The sequence below is a fragment of the Aotus nancymaae genome, unplaced genomic scaffold (assembly GCF_030222135.1).
Source record: "Aotus nancymaae isolate 86718 unplaced genomic scaffold, 86718_ANA_hifiasm-v0.15.2.pri h1tg000053l, whole genome shotgun sequence".
NCBI classification, from domain to species: domain Eukaryota; kingdom Metazoa; phylum Chordata; class Mammalia; order Primates; family Aotidae; genus Aotus; species Aotus nancymaae.
This window is the reverse complement of record NW_026988467.1, coordinates 9,427,601-9,443,406: the sequence shown is the minus strand read 5'-3', so window position 1 is coordinate 9,443,406 and position 15,806 is coordinate 9,427,601. Positions and strand designations below refer to the sequence as shown.

General features: G+C 42.3%; 1 protein-coding gene across 6 annotated transcripts in view; it reads right to left on the bottom strand.

Annotated features, from left to right (window-relative positions):
- Positions 1-15,806, bottom strand: part of VPS13D (vacuolar protein sorting 13 homolog D) — a 286,887-nt gene that overhangs the window by 251,574 nt on the left and 19,507 nt on the right. For all 6 annotated transcript variants that reach the window (XM_021669824.2, XM_021669823.2, XM_021669826.2 and 3 more), the window contains exons 7-13: positions 12,759-12,863; positions 9,948-10,118; positions 9,051-9,151; positions 8,037-8,205; positions 5,423-5,524; positions 5,068-5,269; positions 4,131-4,310 (exon numbers count right to left, since the gene is read on the bottom strand). In XM_021669824.2, coding sequence (XP_021525499.2) covers positions 4,131-4,310; positions 5,068-5,269; positions 5,423-5,524; positions 8,037-8,205; positions 9,051-9,151; positions 9,948-10,118; positions 12,759-12,863 — 1,030 coding nt within the window. The remainder of the gene's footprint in view (positions 1-4,130; positions 4,311-5,067; positions 5,270-5,422; positions 5,525-8,036; positions 8,206-9,050; positions 9,152-9,947; positions 10,119-12,758; positions 12,864-15,806) is intronic.

Genomic DNA, 15,806 nt, shown 5'->3' with positions numbered 1-15,806 from the left:
TAGCAGGTGAAGCCGTCTGATAAAGCATGCATTTAACCACAGTAGAACTTCTTTCAAAATTACAGTCAATCCCCTCAAACCCTGCCATTACTAGCTAAGTTTATTTAGTATCCTAAAAACTTTGTTGTTGTTTCCTTTTTTTATTTTCTTATTTTTTTGAGACAGAGTCTCACTTTGTCACCCAGGCTGGAGTGCAGTTGTACAATTACAGCTCACTGTAACTTCAAAGTCCTGGGCTCAAGGGATCCTCCTACCTCAGAAGGAGCTAGGACTACAGGTGCATGCCACCATGACCAACTAATATTTTTTTATTTTCAGTAGAGACAGGGTCTTGCAATGTTGTCCAGGCTGGTCGTGAACTCCCAGCCTGAAATGATCCTCCTGCCTTGGCCTCCCAAAGTGCTGGGATTACAGGCGTGAGCCCCACACCCAGCCCTTGGTTGTTATTTCAACAATGTTCACAGTATCTTCACCAGAAGTAGATTCCATCTCAAGAAGCCACCTTCTTTGCTCATCCATAAGAAATAACTCTTCATCCATTCATGTTTGATCATGAGATTACAGCAATTTAGTCACATCTTCAGGTTCCACTTCTAATTCTAGTTCTCTGCCATTTACCCCACATTTGCAGTTACTTCCTCCACTTAAGTCTTGAACCCCTCAAAGTCATCCAAGAGGGTTGATTTCTTTGAAACTCCTGTTAATGTTGATATTTTGACCTCCTTCCAAGAATTACAAATGTTCTTCATGGCATCTAGAATGGTGAAACCTTTCCAGAAGCTTTTCTATATACTTACACCCAGGTCCATCAGAGGAATCACTATTTATGGCAGCTACAGCCTACAAAATGTATTTCTTAAATAATAAAAGTTGAGGCCAGGAGTGGTGACTCACACCTGCAATCCCAGCACTTTGGGAGGCTAAAGTGGGAGGATCATTTGAGGCCAGGACTTTGAGACCACACTGGCGAACAAAGTGAGATCTCATCTCTATTTAAATAATTCATTAAATTAAAGAAACAAACAAACTTGAAAGTTGAAATTACTCCTGAATCCATGGGTTGCAGAATGGATGTTGTGTTAGCAGGCATGAAAACAATACTAATTTATTTACACTTCTCCAGCAGAGCTCTTGGGTAACTGGATGCATTATCCATGAACAGTAATATTTTGAAAGGAATCTTTTTTTCTGAGCAGTAGGTCTCAATAGTGGCCTTTAAATATCCAGTAAACCATGCTGTAAACAGATGTGCTGTCATCATCCAAGCTTTGCTGCTCCACTGATAGAACATAAGCAGAAGAGATTGAGCACAATTCTTAAGGGCCCTGGGATTTTCAGAAAGGTAAATCAGCAAATTAAAGTCACCAGCTGCACTGGCTCCTAACAAGAGAGTCAGTATGTCCTCTGAAGCTTTGAAGCCAGGCATTGACTTCTCTTCTCTAGCTATGAAAAGTCCTAGATGGCATGTTCTTCCAATAGAGGCTTTTTCATCTACAGTGAAAATCTGCCATTTGGTATAGTAAGGATCGTAGCTGGATCTTCTAGATATCTTGCTGCAGCTTCCCCATCAGCACTTGCTGCTTCATCTTGCACTTTTATGTTCATGTCATGGAGATGCGGTCTTTCCTCCAAACTCATGAACCAACTTCTGCTAGTTTCAAACTTTCCTTCTGCAGTTTCCTTACCTCTCTCAGCCCTTCCAGAACTGAGGAGAGGTAAGGCCTTGCTGTGCATTAGGCTTTGGCTTAAGGGAAGGCTGTGGCTGCTTTGATCTTCTATCCAGACCATTCAAACTTTCTCCATCACAGCAGTAAGGCTGTTTCACTTTCTGATCATTTGTGTGTTTGCTGGAGTAGCATTTTTATTAATAATTTCCTTCAAGAACTTTTCCTTTGCATTCACAAGTTGGCTGTTTGGTGCAAGTGGCCTAGCTTTTGGCCTATCTCAGCTTTTGACATGTCTTCCTCACTAAGCTTAATCATGTTTAGCTTTTGATTTAAAGTGAGAGATGTGTGACTCTTCCTTTTGCCTGAACATTTAGAGGCCTGGGATTATGTAGATAACGTAGAGTTAGTAGTCGAATTTCAATATTGTTGTGTCTCAGGTAATAGGGAGGCCCAAGGAGAGGAAAAGAGACAAGGAAATGGCCAGTCGGTGGAGCAGTTGGAACATGAACAGTATTTACTAAGTTAGCCATCTTCTATGAGCATGGTTCATGGCACCCCAAAACAAATATAATAGTAACATTAAAAATCGGTGATTATAGATCACCATAATAGATAATAATAGAAAAGTTTGAAATATCGGGAAAATTACCAAAATAGAACACAGAGACACAAAGTGAGCACATGCTTTTGGAAAAATGACACCTATAGACTTGCTCAATTTTAATTCTTCAATTTGTAAAAAATGCAGTATCTATAAAGTACAATAAAGCAAGGTACAATAAAATGAAGTGTGCCTGTATATATCTATCTAAACATACAAAAACTATTATTAGAAGTTTCCCAGCGGAATGAATATTAAATAGAGCCTTTTCAATTCAGTTCAAGCAATCTGTAGTTAATACTAAGTTTATGACAGTTCAATTTTCTATATTATGAAGTCAAACAAACTGGCTTTTTTAAAAAATAATTTGTCCTTCTTCAACTACTGAGGAATCTCAAATAAGCTGCTGTTTCATGGCCTGAAATAATATTTGTGAGATATCCAAACCAACATCTGCATATTTATTTACACACCTTTAATTCAAAGTCACAAAAAGAAGGCAGATACTGTCCAGTGAATCTTCATTATTCTGAGATTTCATATTTGCACATTTGCTTACTCGCTAAAATTTGCAACCCCAAAATTACAGTGGCTCATGCCTGTAATCCCAGCAATTTGGGAAGTCAAGGCAGGCAGACTGCTTGAGGTTAGGAGTTCAAGACCAGCCTGGTGAACATGGTGAAACCCTGTTTCTACTAAAAACACAAAAATTAGCTAGGCATGGTGGTGGGCGTCTGTAGTCCCAGCTACTCAGGAGGCTGAGGCAGGAGAATCACTTGAACCCAAGAGGAAGAGGTTGCAGTGAGCTGAGATCATGCCACTGCACAGCTCACGCCACTGCACAGCTCACGCCACTGCACTCCAGCCTAGGTGACAAAACAAGACTTTGTCTCAAAAAAGAAGAAAAAAATAAAATATCCTAAGTCAAAAATGCAGTTCATATACCTAACCTACTGGACATCACAGCTTGGCCTAGCCCACCTTAAAAGTGCTCAGAATGCTTACATTAGCCTACAGGTAAGCAAAATCATCTGGCATGATAGTCCCTATATACTATCAGCCGCTTACCTCATGATCACATGGCTGACTGGGAGCTGTGGCTCACTGTTGCTGCCCAGCATCTTCAGAGAATATCATACTACCTATCTCTAGCCTAGGAAAAGATCAAAATTCAAAATCCAAACTATGGCTTCTACTGAATGTGTAGAAATTTCGTGCCATTTGTAAAGTCGAAAAATCCTAAGACAAACTATCCTAAGTTGAGGACTATCTGTACATCTATATTAAATAAGATGTCTTTTTTTTTTTTTTTTTTTTTTTTTTTTTTTGAGACGGAGTTTCGCTCTTGTTACCCAGGCTGAAGTGCAATGGCGCGATCTCGGCTCACCGCAACCTCCGCCTCCTGGGTTCAGGCAATTCTCCTGCCTCAGCCTCCTGAGTAGCTGGGATTACAGGCACGCGCCACCATGCCCAGCTAATTTTTTATATTTTTAGTAGAGACGGGGTTTCACCATGTTGACCGGGATGGTCTCGATCTCTTGACCTCGTGATCCACCCGCCTCGGCCTCCCAAAGTGCTGGGATTACAGGTGTGAGCCACCGCACCCGGCAAATAAGATGTCTTTAAATACAGAAACACATTTTACAAAATAAGGTGATATATTGATCAGTTGATGAATGTTATGGCCAGAGGGTCACATGAACCTAACCCAGTACTTCCCCAAAAAGCAATGGTTCCACATTAGCTGATAGAGTTTTCGCACCGACTTTCTAGACTATCACTACAGCAAATAATGAGAACCGACTGGACATGGGCCCACAGAGAGACAAACAGCAGCAGGTAGTTTTTTGGGGGCAGTATACCTGAAAACTCGAGCTGCATGAAAGCGCTTTCATTCATTTGAGGAGTTCCCTGCTCCTTGTGTAACAGAGTCACTGTACCCCGCTGCAACTGCAAATTCAGTTTGGCAAAGACATGATCTCGCTTTGTATATGTGTTCATACACGAGGCATCAGCAGTGGGGTCAAAAAACTCCTCAGTTCCTAGATGGTAAGGGAGAAAAGACTATAAGAAAAAACATGGAAGAATAAAAAAGCACCAGCAAGCAGAATGATCATAGTTACCATAATGTGATTTAACTAGTTTTCCTTTGTTAAGGAAGAACTCCAAAGTCATGGGTGACTATTTTATAATTTCCTAAGGTAAAACGATCCTATTTGTTTTATAAGGGATATTATCAACTTATTATCAAACCAGGAGGGTAAGGTTCATGATGAAGGATGGTATAAACAGCGCTGCCCGGTGTGGTGAAACAGTTCACATCTACGATGTCTAGTACAGTGGCCACTATCCACACGTGGCTACTGAGCACTTGGGAGTACAGGTGGCTAATGTGGCTACTGCAATTAAAAAAGCTAATTTTTACTTTTATTTAATTTTAATTAAATTCTGTTAGCCATTTGTGCCTATGGCTAGATATTAGACACGGCACTGCAGGTTTAAGAGTGGCTAGGGACTGGTATTCAAACTTCTGAGTTTAACATATTTGAACCTGTTCAAATTTAGTTCTTTTACAATCTCTGCCTTTCAGCTCTATCTGAAACTACATTAATATGTACATTTAGTATCAGAGTTACAAATGGAGTATCTCCCAAAATATTTCTTCTCTCAGCCTCTATGAACATGAAACGAACTGTTTTCCAAGTATCTACTTTAGTTAAACTTGAAAAGTACCACAAGCTGTTGCATGAATAACAGACCAATTTATATGTAGCAAGTGAAGGCCAGCTCCCACCATACCCAGGATCTCCTCGGGAATCCACTGCTCCTGTTGCTCTGCTGACAGTCCCTCAACCACCTTCCCTTCTGGGGTTTGCTGCCCATACCAGCCACCCCATCCAGGAAACCAGGACTGAAGATAATGCAGCATCCCACTGCCTCCACCAGGTTCTGGGTCTCCCGGAGAGGCTCCCGGAGAATCAAGCTGAGGCTCCCGCAGACTCTGTGTCAATCACAAAGGAGCAAAGATGAGTACTCAAAGATAAAAGCAAGCTGTGATATGCCGCTGGTTCCCCACTGGAGCATGAGCACATCAAAGCTGCAGCACTCAGGCTGTGCTGGGTCTGAACAAGTCCTCTTGTAGAGGATTTCTTACCTCTGCTAGTTCTTCTTGTTTATGAAATCGATCATGAACCAGTTCACGCAAAATCTTCAATTCCTCAAAGCTCTGTTCCTCTTCAATCCGACACATTTCCTCCTGTTTGGGTGAAAACAGAAGCAAACAAAAACAAGACGTTGTAGATCCAGAGACACTGGACACCCTCACTAGCCACTGAAACTGTAGCACATGGTCCCCTGAGTCTCTTTTTTTTTTTTTTTTTTTTTGAGACAGAGTCTCGCTTTGCCGCCCAGGTTGGAGTGCAGTGGCACGATCTCAGCTCACTGCAACCTCCATCTCCCGGGGTTCGAGCAATTCTCCTGCCTCAGCCTCCTGAGTAGTTGGGACTACAGGTGTATGCCACTATGCCCAGCTAATTTGTTTTGTATTTTAGTAGAGATAGGGTTTCACCATGTTGCCCAGGCTGGTCTTGAATTCCTGAGCTCAGGCAATCCTCCCGCCTAGGCCTCCCAAAGTGCGGGGATTACAGGCGTGAGCCACCGCGGCCAGCTCAAAGTCCCCTGCATTTCCACTGAAGGCCAAGAAACAAGATAAATAATTCCCTGATTGCTGTTTCTGGCTTAAGTCGCTTTTCCATATAATTCAATAGATGTTTTTTAGTCTCAACAACTTCACTAACAATTCTCCAGAAATTAAGCTCTATGAAAGAAGGGAAAAAAAATCACTAACAACTTGCATAAAATTTGAGACAAATGGTGAATGGAGAGGGAGCAAAGAACAGTATTACTCAGTTTTAAGAGTCACTAAAGCGTATGGACTGTCGCAGCACCCATATTTTGCACAGCACTGACCCCGTTTACAAAGGGCTTCCACATGCATTAGTTCAGATGACAGGTAGGCAGCCTAGTTATTGCTCTTCCTGAAACCAAGGACCAAGTTTCCACAGAAAGTGTGCAGGCCCCAGCTCTTTTACACTTCATGTAGAAAATTAGCAAGAACACGGTCATTTTCACTTGTCTCACCTAGTTAAGAAAGAACCATGATAGCCAGCTACATTTTCAAAAAGCAGAATTAGCTGTCCTGAACTGCTTCTTACACCGTAACATTAATTTAAAAAAGGAGATTTTACATGTTTACTTGCTCATCTCAGCTGTAAATGAGATTTTTCTCTCCCTCTATGTCTTTGTCTATGCCTTTAAGAAAATCATCCAAGGGCTGGGCCCAGAAGCTCAGGGAGGCCAAACAGGCAAATCGCTTGAGCCCAGGAGTTCCAGATCAGCCTGGGAAATACAGCAAAACCCTGTCTCTACAAAAGACACAAAAATTAGCCGGGCATGGTGACACACAGCTACTCAGGAGGCTGAGGTGGGAGGATCCCTTGAACCAAGGAGGTAGAGATTGCAGTGAGCCAAGATTGCAACACTGCACTCCAGCCTGGACCACAGAGGGAGATCCTGTCTCAAAAAAAAAAAAGTAGGCTGGGGGTGATGGAGGCTGCAGCAGGCAGATCTCTTGAGCTCAAACCCCACCTCCCCCAAAAATACTAAAATGTCCAGTTGTGGTTATGCAGGCCTGTAGTCCCAGCTACTTGGAAGGCTGTGGCGGGAGAATTGACTGAGCCCGGTGTGGCGGGGAGGGCGGAGGTTGCAGTGAGCAAGATCATGCAACTGAACAATATTCCCTGGGCAATAGAGCCAGAATTTGTCTCAAAAAAAAAACAAAAGAAAAGAAAAGAAAATCATCCAAAATGTCTAGTTTATTTTATCCTTCTTATAAGGTTCCTGTGTCAGTAACCACAACAGTAACAGTGATGATAAAAGCATTACCAAAGTGAGTGGGTCACGGCCTCAGAGTGCCGGCAGGAGAGGTACGAACAACTAGGGATTCAACATTGCCATCAGTGACCACACAGTGGGTGCTGAAGGGAAAAGTAATATTCCTTTGTGCTTGGAAGAGTCTACTAAACAAATGGTTAGTCAAGGGGCAGTACCTGAGCCAAAATCTTAGAAACAGTCTAAGTTGCTACTGCAAAATATGATGCTCACAAAACTGAAACAAAACAAGATGCAAAGCAATCCCCAATACCTTTCCCTAAGAGAGAGCACGTAAAGAAGGGGTGGGGTCCCATGCCGGGACTCCGGGAGGGGGCATTCTAACGGCCTTTAGCCCTACTAGCTAAAACATGAGCTTGCCTTCAGCACGTACTTCACCCTTTTCTGCCTAGCCTCTACCACCAAAATATCCAAGGTCAATCAAGTTGACTGGGATTACAGAAAACGTAGGCCAAAGTTCACAGAGATTACAGTCTTTGAAGTAAAGGAATTAGGACTGAGATCAGGCTTTGAAGAGAGGCGGGTAACTGCATGAGACTCTCTCTTGAGCTGGGGGCAGGGGTGTGGGCACAAAGGCATAGCAGAATCACGGTGATCTTTTCTTCTTCCTATCCCCTGGTCTGGCTCTCCTCGGGCAACAGAGGGTGGAGGATGCTCCTGCCTTAGTTCTCACTCTAGTAAGACCAACTCTATCCTGTAATATTTAACCCCTTTGGCATGGCACTTTATATCCTCACAGATTCCATTTTCTTTAGTCTTTGAAAGAACATTCTTATCTTCTGAATAAGACAAGAATCACAAGACCACAGTCCACTTACCTTGTCATCTGTGGACAGCAGGCCTCCTTTTAACTTGTTGAAATATTTGTCAGTGTAAGATACAGCATCACGAGCGCGGTGCAACATAAAGTCCCAGGTGCAACGTTTCCTCTGCTCTCTAATCTCATACAAGTTAGCATTCAAAGCAAAATACCACCATTCCCGGCAGCTGAAATAGTCCATAACAATGTTATCACATCTTACAACAAAAGCAACAAAAAGCCTACCAGTCCAGGACAATCCATAACACCACTCCTCTCCTGAGACATATTTTCTCTTGTGAGCCATCAGTTTGTATCTTAAGCTTACCTTAATATTAAACTAAACCCCGTAGGTGGAGAAGGTAAATCAGCCAAAGAAGATCAAATAATAGATCCCCAATTTATATATCAATAACATAGTTCTCAATCAGTTTGAATTACAGTATCTGTCCTGTCCACTGACAGAATGTCAAATGCTGACTGTAAAGTAAATACCATCTTAAGATAATTATCAAGGATTTGACTACTAAAGACTTTTAATTGAATACTTCAAACTAAAGACATGGAAATACATAGGATCTTTAAAAAGTTTTATTATATCAGACTGGTCAAGTTTATCACTACAACAAGAAAATAAGATTCAGTTTTGCTATGGAGGCTCCAAAGAGTACTATGTAAATGTTGACCAAACAACCCGGGAGAAAAAACACAGGGAAGTGGTTCAAAGAATATTTAAAGTATTTATACTACACACCACATCCCACCAGAGCAACATCAGTCTACTTGCTAAACGAGACTGAGAGAATCTTCTGAATTTCACCACACTCAAAGAGTAAACTGATACCACCAAATAATATACAGAAAGAGTATCAGTGATGATAAACAACAGGAACGACATTCCAAGGACCAGCAAAATCAATTGTACTTTTATCTCCAAACACGGGTAAAGGACAGTGAGGCATATTTCTGATCTATGTGCAAAATAAGAACACACTCTAAAATGTATTTCATGACCACACTGAGAAGTCCTTACTTCTTAGATATCGCCACTTTGGGTTTCCACCTTCGGAACTTCACCTGCCTCTCCTTTCGCTCCAGCTCCTTGAGGAATTCCATGATTTGCCGGTATTGCAGCTTTTATTAGAGGTTAAGAGATACTAGGTCAGAATAGGTTTACTTCTTTTCTTTTCTTTTCTTTTTTTTTTTTTTTGAGATGGAATTTCCCTCTTGTTGCCCAGAGTGGAGTGCAATGGCACAATCCCGGCTCACCGCAACTTCCGCCTCCTGGGTTCAAGCAATTCTCCTGCCTCAGCCTCCTGAGTAGCTGGGACTATAGGTGTGCACCATCATGCCCAGCTAATTTTTGTATTTTTAGTAGAGACGGGGTTTCACAATGTTGGTCAGGCTTGTCTCGAACTCCTGACCTCGTGATCCGCCCGCCTCAGCCTACCAAAGTGTTGGGATTACAGGCGTGAGCCATCGCGCCCGGCCATGTCTGTTTCTTTTACTCGGTTAAGATCTATAACTAAGAACAATTCACATTAGTTGATCTACTGAACTGAAAGCCAGTGCAAACTGAAAAACCAAAATATCAGCATCAAGTGGCATGTTTCTCTGAACACTGACAGTTAAGCCTATATATTACCATATATTTTATATTCTTTGTTCAGCTCTTAAAAGCATCAAAACAAAACTAGCCTGCTTTCCAATTCATACCTCCAAGTAATTAAAAAAAAAAAAAAAAAACTAGCCTGAGATCAACCCAATTTAACTATGTAACAGATAGTGAGTTTTATACCTAACACAACTTGGTCTGGAGGGAAATGGTCTCACTTGAACTCTTTTCTGATGACAATACATTAATATCAAGACTTTCACCACAGTCATCAGTCTGACAGTGAGTAGAAGCCACTGAGAAGAAAGGGCATACCTGAGAGAGTTTCAAGGGAATGGTCTCCAGCTGAATATCACAATCAATACGGGGACTGTGCCGAGACCGAAGGGGCTTCTTGGAGCAGTTTCTCTTCAAAAGAGCAGATGCAAACACAGGCTCCAGGACGTAGTGATGGCTGCGACTCTCCATGCTTTTGGCCATGGCCTCCTGTGTGTCACAAGAACACCTGCTCTGCTCAGAATGGCTTTCCTTCTGGTAATCACTCTTTTATAATGTTGGGATTACATGACAAACAGTGGGGCTCAGCCATAGACTCTGTCATGGCAGCAAATATTTTCTTCTGTTTTGATTTTACTCAGTTTTATTCTTTTTATATGGAGACAGGATCTCACTAGATTGCCCTGTCTGGTCTTGAACTCTTAGGCTCAAGTGATACTCCCACTTCATCATCCTAAAGTGCTGAGATTACAGGCATGAGTCACGGTGTCTGGCAAATGTTTTTAGGATCAACTTACATGTTGATTTGTTATCTAATCAACAGTGTATTACATCAGAATCCAAAAACAGTATAAAACTGGGTTATAAAGCTCTCTAATATTTTTAATTTTTTGTTTATATTTCTTAATAGGTAATACATTCACATGTTAAAATTTTAAAGGCAAAAAAAGGTGAAATATCTCCTTCCTGGTCTCATCCTCCAGCCACCCACTTACCTCCTCAGAGGCAACCAAAGACACCAGCTTCTTATGTCTCCTGTCCAAGTCATTATGTACATCATATGCAGATAAATCTATAATTTTCTTTTTTTTTTTTTTTTTTTTTTTTGAGACAGAGTTTCGCTCTTGTTACCCAGGCTGGAGTACAACGGCGCGGTCTCGGCTCACCGCAACCTCCGCCTCCTGTGTTCAAGCAATTCTCCTGCCTCAGCCTCCCGAGTAGCTGGGACTACAGGCGCGCGCCACCATGCCCAGCTAATTTTTGTATTTTTAGTAGAGATGGGGTTTCACCTTGTTGACCAGGATGGTCTCAATCTCTTGACCTCATGATCCACCCACCTCAGCCTCCCAAAGTGCTGGGATTATAGGCGTGAGCCACCGCGCCCGGCCTCATTTTCTATTTTCTTTTTTTTTTTTTTAAGATGGGGTTTCACCATGATGGCCAGGCTGGTCTTGAACTCCCGACCTCAGGTGATCCACCCACCTCGGCCTCCCAAAGTGCTAGGATTACAGGTGTGAGCCTCCGCGCCCGGCCCTAATTTTCTATTTTCTTACACAAATGCTATATATGCCGTTTTTACCTTAGTTTCACTTTATACTATACCTTAGAGACTATTACATACTCATCATAAAAGTCTTTACCTTTATTATTTATAACTGCATACTGTTTTACTGTATGAATACAGTGTTTATGTAACTGAATAAAAACAAAAACCAGCCAGGTGCAGTAGCTCACACCTGTAATCCCAGCACTTTGGCAGGCCGAGGCGGGTGGATCACCTAAGGTCAGACGTTTGAGACCAGCCTGGTCAACATGGTGAAACCCTGTCTCTACTAAAAACACAAAAATTAGCCGGGCATGGCGACATGCACCTGTAATCCCAGCTACTCGGGAGGCTGAGGCAGGAGAATTGCTTGAACCCGGGAGGCAGAGGTTGCAGTGAGCCAAGATGGAGCCATTGCACTCCAGTCTGGGCAAGAGAGCAAGATGCCACCTCAAAAAATAAAAATAAAAAAAAAGAAGAAGAAGAAGAAAATAAAAAAAACATCATGTACAACAGTATGGAAGCGAAAGATAACCCAGGGTGGAGGAAACAAATGAATCATTTTCCCCCATTTCTCCTAAACCACCTATAATTTATTTACAGAAGGATTAAACTGGCTGGGCACAATGGCCCACACCTGTAATCCCAGCACTTTGGGAGGCCAACGCAGGCGGATCACTTGAGGTCAGGAGTTCGAGACCAGACTGGCCTGGCCAACGTGGTGAAACCCCATCTCTACTAAAAATACAAACATTAGCTGGGTATGGTGGCAGGCACCTATAACCCCAGCTATTGCTTGCATCCAGGAGGCAGAGACACTGCAGTGAGCCAAGATTGCACCACTGCACTCCAGCCTGGGTGACAGGGCGAGACTCCATCTCAAAAAAAAAAAAAAATTAAACTGAGATTTTCTTTCAAAAATACTTTATATCTAATGATTTATGACTTTTTAAATATCGCTTAAGGTTTTGCCACCAAAGGTGAAGTTTAAACATAAATGCAGTAAGAAAGCTCCTCTTTAAGAATCAGTCCTGGTACTTTGTTCATTTAAAATCTGGATACCTAGGCCAGGTGTGGGGGCTCATGCCTATAATCTCAGCACTTTGGGAGGCCAAAGAGGGAGGACTGCTTGAGCACAAGAGTTTGAGACCAGCCTGGGCAACATAGGGAGACTATCTCTACAAAAATAAATAAATAAATGATGGAAAAAAAATCTAGATGCATAACTATCTTACATACACATGCAAAGAGTGGAATATGATGCAGTAGTCAGAGCAATTAATTGAAAGTACAAACAGCAACATCTTAAAAACATAGCCTTAACTATGGCAGGTTCATGAGAAACATAAACCAAAGAAACCTATAGTCTAGTATTAATTTAATACATACAGAAAGCACTCCATATTGTTCAAAGTCACATACATAACAAGTGCCTCAAGCAAACACCCTTGAGAGTGAATGCCTTTAGAGGAAGAGCGGGTGGGAATGTTAATCAGAGATGCAGGAGCCAAAAGCCTCTATGGCAGTGACCCCACACCACGTTCCTTCCATGGTGTCTTGCAACAAGCCCCCTGCCGGAATCATACCTGTAACTCCACCTGAGGCAAATCCCCCAGTAAAGTGCAATCGACATCCCAATAGATGCTAAACTCAGCTACGTCTAACTGCTTTTTCCGCATTAGTTTCTGTACCTGAAGTAAGAAAGACAAAGAAGAAAATAGGATGATTGTCTTTATGCGTGAATGTCATTCATTCAACAAACCATTTGTAAAGAATTATGTGTCAGGTACTTTTCGAGGTGCTGCGAATATACAACTCAATTAAAACACGGTTCGGCTTTTATAAAATCTAGCTACCTGGGGATACAAACATGCAAATACACAATTTTAATGACAGAGGGAAGCAGAAGAAGAATCTATACAATGCTATAAGCAAACAAGAAAATGTCATTGGGCAGATGAGTGTCAAAAGATGTGTAAGTTTCAGGCAAATGGTGGGGGAGGAGGAAAGGGCTGGGTCAACCATACAGTACTCCCTTGGTATCCAAAGGGGGTTGGTTCCAGGAACTCCACAAAAATACAAAAATCTGCAAATACTCAAGTCTCTTACATAAAATGGCATAGTATTTGCATATAACTTACCCATATATCTTCCCTGTATACTTTAAATCATCTTTAGATTACTTATAATACCTAATACAATGTAAAGCTATGTAAATCGTTGTTATACTGAATTTTCTTTTCTGAGATGGAGTTTCACTCTTGTTGCCCAGGCTGGAGTGTAATGGTGCGATGTCAGCTCACCGCAACCACCGCCACCCGGGTTCAAGCGATTCTCCTGCCTCAGCCTCCCGAGTAGCTGGGATTACAGGTATGCGACACCACACCTGGCTAATTTTTGTATTTTTAGTAGAGATGGGGTTTCTCCATGTTGATCAGGCTGGTCTCAAACTGACCTCAGGTGATCCACCTGCCTCAGCCTTCCAAAGTGCTGGGATTACAGGTGTGAGTCACCGCACTCAGCCCTGAAAATTTTTTTATTTGTATAATTTTTTGTTGTTGTCTTTGCAGATGTATTCAAATTACATTAGTGGAAGCCCTAATCTAATGAGTATTTTCCTTACAAGAAGGAAAAAGACACAAGGAGAAGGCCACGTGAAGATGGAGGCAGAGGCTACGTGAAGCACCTGCCAGCAGAGGAACCTCATGACTGCCAGCAGCCACTAGACAAGCAGAGATGCCTGGAACAGTTTCTCCCTCAGAGCCTCCAGGAGGGACTGATCCTGCCACAATCCCTTGACTTCAGACCTCTCATCCAGAGAATAAATGTATGTTGTTTTAAGCCATCTGGTTTATGGCAATGTGTTAGGGCTGCCCTAGTTATCAAATTCATTAAGAAAGGAAGTGTATGCCATGCTAAGGTATTTGGATTTCAGGCCTTAAGTGATGGGGAGCTGCTGAACGTTTTGATGCAGGCAGATACCACGATCAGGAATGTGTTTCAGAAAAAGAGGTCTGGTGACAGTGTAAAGTAGGGCTTTCCCTTCAGAGTGCCAGAAAAAATGAGTTATGAGTGTCTCAAGTATGAGCAAGTGTATGGGATCAAGTTACATTTTAGAAACATTTGGTTACTCTGAGCTAGCCAATTCCAGCCCCAAGCAGTCACAGCCATTTGCCCCAGTGTACTGTACAAATACTATCTTTTTACTATGTGTGTCCTGACAATGAAAAGACTGGGAAGCATTGGTACAGGACAAACAGAAAGATCCTGGAGATCACAGAACAGGATATTCATTAGCCCAGGTAAAACCTGACAGCATCCTGCAGGGTGACAGTTATATGACGATGGACAAGAAGAGCTACCTTTGTGAAGAACTGGATATGGAAATTGAAGCATAAGAAGTGAAGGGGTGAGCATACAGCTTCTAGAGATCAGTGTGGCAGGTAGGAGCACACGCTGAGGAGCAGGGATGGCACACTCTTCCATAAAGAGCCAGAGAGTCAACAGCTTAGGCTCTGTAGGCCACGCAATCTTCATTGCAACTACAGTACTCCATCTTGGACAACACTAATTAACATGGCTGGGATCAAATAAACCTTTACTTACAAAAACAGGTGGGAAGCCAGATTTGGCCACAGGCCATAGTTTGCCAAGCCCCAATTTAGAGCTGGTCCATCTGGGTTCAACTTTTTACTTCCCCTCTTGTGCCGTAGTGTCCTCAGTAGGGTTATTAGGATAAGAGCAGTGGGGAAAATCAAGGAGAATTAAAGGAGTTAAATTATATAAAGTGCTAAGAACAGTGCCTGGAACATAAAAGGGCTCAAAACTGTTAGTTATCATTGGTTTTTACATTCAATAACATGTCAGAGAATAAAGAAAAATACAAATACTTTGGGGGCAAAATGGGCAGATGGAATACATGAGATCATTCTAGTTAGGACAAGCTGTGGTATAACATGAAATATATTTGGACTTTGTCCCTGGTTCCTGGCACAGAGTTCCTAAAATGAAGTTCCTGATAGGAGTGTCAGTGTTGTTCATAAAAAGCCTCATGATCACACCTCAGTATATGCTAATTAAGTGACTTTCAACTGGGTCCCTAGACAGCCTCAGAATGGGGCTGGTCACAGAAAGATCAAGTAATTAGAGGGTTGGGCCTTTCAGTGCCACTCACTGACCTCTGGGTGGTGGGGCTGGAGATTAAGCTGCATAAAAACTTTGAACAATGAGATCTGCTGAGCTTCCAGGGTGCTGAACACTGGAGGGGGTGTGCCCCTCTTCATCTAGATATTCACCTGTATCCTTCACAACATCCTTTATCATAAACCAGCAAATGTAAGTGAAGTGTTTCCCTGAGTTCTGTGAGCCATCCTAACAAATTACCAAACCTGAGGAGGGGGACTGTGGGAACTGCAACTTCTAGTCAGAAGCACAGGTCACAACCTTGGCCTTGCAACTGACATCTGAAGTCGGGGGCAGTCCTATGGGACAAGATCTTATCTGGCGGGGTCTGTAGTAACCCATTAGTGTCAGAATTGAGTTAAACTACAAGACACTGAGTTGATATGTGACGGAAAATTGTTTGGCATGTGGGGGAAAACCCTCACACATCTGGTGTCAAAAATGTTTTGTGC